Here is a 4,560-nt window from a genome sequence, read left to right as displayed (position 1 = left end):
CCGGAGCACTGCCCCAAGCGGCAGGGCTGGTCCCCCGCGGGGGCCACAGGGCTCAAGCCCTGGATCCAGGACCCCCTTTCCCCAAGGGCTCACCCCTCTGCAGGCTCTTGCAGAGGGGTTTACAATGAGCCTGCTACCTTGGGAGAACTGGGAGTTCCTTGCACCCAGGTGGGTGAGAGGGACTGGGCTGGGGTAGAGAGGTCAGCGTGTGTATGTGTGTTTTTGGGGATCCTGGGGGGCTGGTGGGTGAACCCACAAGCGCGGGGAGCACAGCCAGTCCCTGACACGGGGAGAAGAGGGCAGGGGACCGTAGAGGGGCAATGCCCATGGGCAGTGCACGGGGAGGATTGCCAGCACTGGGGTTGTCCCTGCCTGACCGATGCAGGGGGTTGGGTGCTGAGTCAGCACAGCACCTCACATCCCCCTGGCACCCAGGTTTGGGAGCAGGATGCTGGCAGAGGGGCCAGGATGCCATCCTGGCATCATGGGGATGGGGCCAGTGGGCAGCACAGAGAGGCTGCCTGGCCCCCGGCAAGGGTGGGAGCCGGCTTTCCTCCCTCCTGCACAATGCACTGGTGAATGCAGAACTCTTTGTGTTTTTTATTATTATTAATAATAATTGCTAGTAATATATACCCAGCTTATTTAAAGTATTCAATAAAAACTGAATGTCCCAGCAACTCAGACTGCTGGTTCTGTCTCTTGGATGCACATCAGATGTCGGCCCAGAAGTTTGCATGGTCTTGCCTGGGCATTCTGGGGAACTCCTCCAGGACAGCAAAGCAGCCTTGCTCAGCCCAAGATCTCAACTCCCCTAAAGCGCCCATCTCAATTGAGATGGCTTCAGACAAATTCCCATTCATTATTTAGGTCCTTTGGGTTTGTGCCCTTGAGCCCGTGTTTGTCATGGTACACAAGAAAGCAAAGAGCAGATGAACTGGGTCTCTTTTATTGCTACAAAGTGGGTTCAGCGGACAAGACAGACAAGTGACACGTGCCACCTCCAAAAAGCCTGCCTTTAACACCCTTTTGCTCTTCATGCAAGCTCACTCACATAGCAGTTAATCAGCTATATATGGCACACACAACCCCATCATAAATCGAGGGCATTTTCGCCTGGTTGAGCACAACTTCCTCTGCTCTCACCTGGCTGCAGTGTTACATCAGGGCTGCTTTGCTTAATCTTCACATGTGCACATGTGTAGCAGCTATTTAAAGTCCGGATGAGTTGTCTCGCAAAGCGTCAGCCTGCTACACGTGCCTGAGTTAACTTTTGCTTTTGAAAGGCACAATCACACCATAGGACCCTAAAGGTCACTGCTCTACTTTCTAATTAGCGCAAAAAAAATCCCCAAACGCCAGCACAGGCACCGGCCAGTTCAGGCTCAGCTTCCCTCCTTGGGCGCCGAGGCTTTGCCGAGGCCGTTGAGTGCTGGGTTGTCTGAAAGCCATGGCCAAGCTGCTCCTGCAGTGGGGTCAGGCAGAAAATTTCTGCTGTGGGGAGGGGACTGTGTGGAGGGTGGGGCTGTGCTGTCCCCAGCACCTACTCCTGGCATGCCAGCACTGCAGCTGTCTCCATGCTGGGCATGCGGCATGGCTCCAGCTCTGAGTGTCAGTGCTTGCTCCATTCTGCAGCCGGTCCTGGGTTCCCCATTGCCCACCAGCCCTCATGCTCAGGAAGACCCAAAGTGTCCCATGCAGGTGTGGGGTGGGCTGTGGGGCCTGTACCACTCAGCCAAAGCACATCAGCTGGAGACAAAGGGCCACTGGGCATCAGTGGGAAGGACCTGGGTGGCCCAGGGGCAGCGGGCTGTGAGAGGGAAGTGGTTTTCTTGAATGGATGGGATATCCTGGGCAAGGATGCAGCAAGGCTGGAGCAGAGGCAGTGCAGGATGCAGGTGCTGCAGGGGAAAGCAGAGGAGGGTGAGGGTGAAGGTGAAGGGGAGGGGGAGATGCTGCCCAGCCTCCACCACATGCAACAGGGCTGGGAAAGCACCTCACCAAGGGTTTTCCCCCATCTTGTCCCTTTGCTGAGCCATGGCTTCAGGTAGTCCTCGAGCAACCTCAGACTCAGAACGCCTGTGGCAGCAAAGGGATGGAGGCAGGCTCCATCCAGCACAGGGAGGTGACTACATTCCTCTCCCTTTCCAAGGGAGGGGGTCAACATGCCCCAGGCAGAGCTGCAGGCTCCCCGCTTTCCTCCCTACACACCCCACAGGCCCCGTGCGTCCCAGACTCAGCAGAACCTGGTGTGGGCAGACTCACCACAGCAGTGCTGGGGCCAGCAGCCATCATCACCTGAAAGGGAGGCTTGGCCCTGCTGCCTTCTCACAGATCCAGAGGTTCAGGTCTTTGGGACCAGTGCACTGGGTGGGTTTGATACTCCCTCGGCTTATTATGGCACAGGTTCCATTCGATTTTGACTGCCACGGCCTGAATGGGGAAACAACACATCAGGCACTGACATGTTCTTTCTACAAACCCGGCCGAGGCAGCTGCGGCTGCTAAAAGCTGCCTTTCATACACTGGCAGAGGAGGGGTTGGATGCTGCAGTCAAAGGGGGGATCCCCCAGTCCTCCCCTACTGATTTCACAGGCTGAAGGCTCAGCTGACGCATCCCTGCACTTCCTCAGGCAGGCTGAGAAATACTTGTGCAAAAGGTTTGCAGTGCTTGTGACACCCCTTTAGCCTTCCCCCTCTCAGCCTCGCTGCTGGGGGTTGTTCCATGCCTGCAGTGGGGAGAGCCAGGCCCTCCCTGAAGGCACGTGGATGACCAGAGGAGCTGGCCTGAGCCCTGGGTCTGCACTGGAGGCAGCCCCCGTGGCAGGGCTGAGGATGGAGGGCCAGGTACCCAGACCCTGGCCAGACAGGTTTGTTCCTCCCCAGTGCTCTCAGACACTGCAAGAGGAAGCAGCAGCAAGCTGAGGAGGTGGTGCACGTGGCAGGCAGGAGCCCAGGACTCTCCACAGACAGGAAGGCTTGATCTCCCTTTGGAGAGGAATCAAGAAGGCATGTGGGGGATAGAGGTGGTGCTCAAACACCTTGCCTAGGCCCCAAATAAAACCTGGGGTTTCTTCTATCCACTCTTGCTGCCTCCTGTTTCACATGCCCTGCATTTTACCCAGCCCCCTGAGTCTTGGCTTTCCATTTGCTTGTCCTCTAAGCATCTCATCACACCACTGCACCCACCTTCCCTCAGTCCCTGCTGCTCTGATGCTCTTTGTTTCCCAGGGCCTGTGCCTGGAACTGGGCACTGGTGGGATTTAAAATGCTTCCTAGAGCCATGCCAGAGGGAGTTTTGGCAAGAGCGCTGCCACGTACCTTTCGTAAAGGGATCCATCCACCCAGAACCAGGCCTCTGAGACCCCCTCACTCTCCGGATCCTCTTCCTCCAGCCAGCTGTATTCGTACCAGGGAAAACTGCCCTTCTGCAGTCCAATCCAGTAAGGGACATCTGCATTCTTCAGGAAGGTCTGGAGAAGAAGAAAAAGTGCCTTTCTATGTTTTATTCCATGCCACCTATGTACTGCAGTACTGTGTACTTAGCAGGAGGGTCATCATCTCGCCAAGGAGCCCCTGGGGCTGGAGCTTCTTGAGGCAGGACAGCTGAGCAGCCCTGGTGCCCTGCTCCAGCTTGGGAAACATCCAGGGGTGCCAGAGCCCTTCTGTCCAACGTCAACCACCAGCCATGTGCTCCAGAGAACAGCCTTGCACCCTCCAATGTTTTAGCAGGACAGGGGGCCCCCAGAACAGTGCTAGCCCATCTGGGGACCCCATCACTGGATCTCCTGCCCTCAGCTCCCCCAGCACCCTACCGGCACAGTCCAACGACTCCAGGATTTGGTGATCAGGAGCTGAGAATATGTCTTCTCACACTCATCTCTGCTGTCTTCCCATGTCTTCTTCTCCGAGGAGATGAAGAGGCACTTGCCCCTGTACAGCAGCCAGCCCGAAGGGCAGCAATCTGTGGGTAGGGGCATAGCTCAGGGGCTTGCTCAGCCACAGATGCCCTGGGACGGAACAAGGAACAGCCCCACACCTTCCCAGTGGATATCACAGGCTCAGCATCTGCTCCAGGCATAGCTTCAGCCTTTGGACCACCCTGTCCACACCATGTGGCCAAAAAAGCCACATTTGCCCCTTGGCACCTGCTGAGGGGTGCCAGTCACCTGGAGCACCCCATCCCTGCTCCATCATCACTCTACCTATAGCTGTGCAGGAGCGCAGGAGGGCCACGGTGTTCTCGCTGTTGTTGAGCCTCCCCTGCACCTCCTGCACCTCCCTCTCTGTCTTGCTCAGGACCCCCGTGACACGACGCAGCTCCGTGTTCAGCCTGTTCAGCTCCAGCTGGCTGATGTTGCCCTCATGCCACGCTCGCTGCAGCTCTTCTCTGGCCCACGCCAGCTCCAGCTGTGTCTGCTCCAGGCTCTGCTCCCGTGCCCGCAGCTCCTGTGACAGGCGGCCCTGCTCGGCCATGTGCTCACGGGAGGTGTCCTGCAGGCTGCGGGTGACCTGCCAGTCTGGGGACAGAGTGGGTGAGCTGGGTGTGGGCGTGGGGGC

General features: G+C 57.6%; 1 protein-coding gene across 1 annotated transcript in view; it reads right to left on the bottom strand.

Moving 5' to 3' along the window:
• Nucleotides 1–219: 219 nt before the first annotated feature.
• CD72 (CD72 molecule) overlaps nucleotides 220–4,560 on the bottom strand; it is a 5,370-nt gene continuing 1,029 nt past the window's right edge. The window contains exons 4-8 of the mRNA XM_008629473.2: nucleotides 4,206–4,540; nucleotides 3,816–3,964; nucleotides 3,322–3,473; nucleotides 2,266–2,433; nucleotides 220–1,901 (exon numbers count right to left, since the gene is read on the bottom strand). Coding sequence (XP_008627695.1) covers nucleotides 2,295–2,433; nucleotides 3,322–3,473; nucleotides 3,816–3,964; nucleotides 4,206–4,540 — 775 coding nt within the window. The 3' untranslated portion in view covers nucleotides 220–1,901; nucleotides 2,266–2,294. The remainder of the gene's footprint in view (nucleotides 1,902–2,265; nucleotides 2,434–3,321; nucleotides 3,474–3,815; nucleotides 3,965–4,205; nucleotides 4,541–4,560) is intronic.

Source organism: Corvus brachyrhynchos, unplaced genomic scaffold (assembly GCF_000691975.1).
Source record: "Corvus brachyrhynchos isolate BGI_N302 unplaced genomic scaffold, ASM69197v1 scaffold140, whole genome shotgun sequence".
Taxonomy (NCBI): domain Eukaryota; kingdom Metazoa; phylum Chordata; class Aves; order Passeriformes; family Corvidae; genus Corvus; species Corvus brachyrhynchos.
Note: the sequence above shows the minus strand (reverse complement) of the source record. Positions and strands in the feature narration are given on the sequence as shown.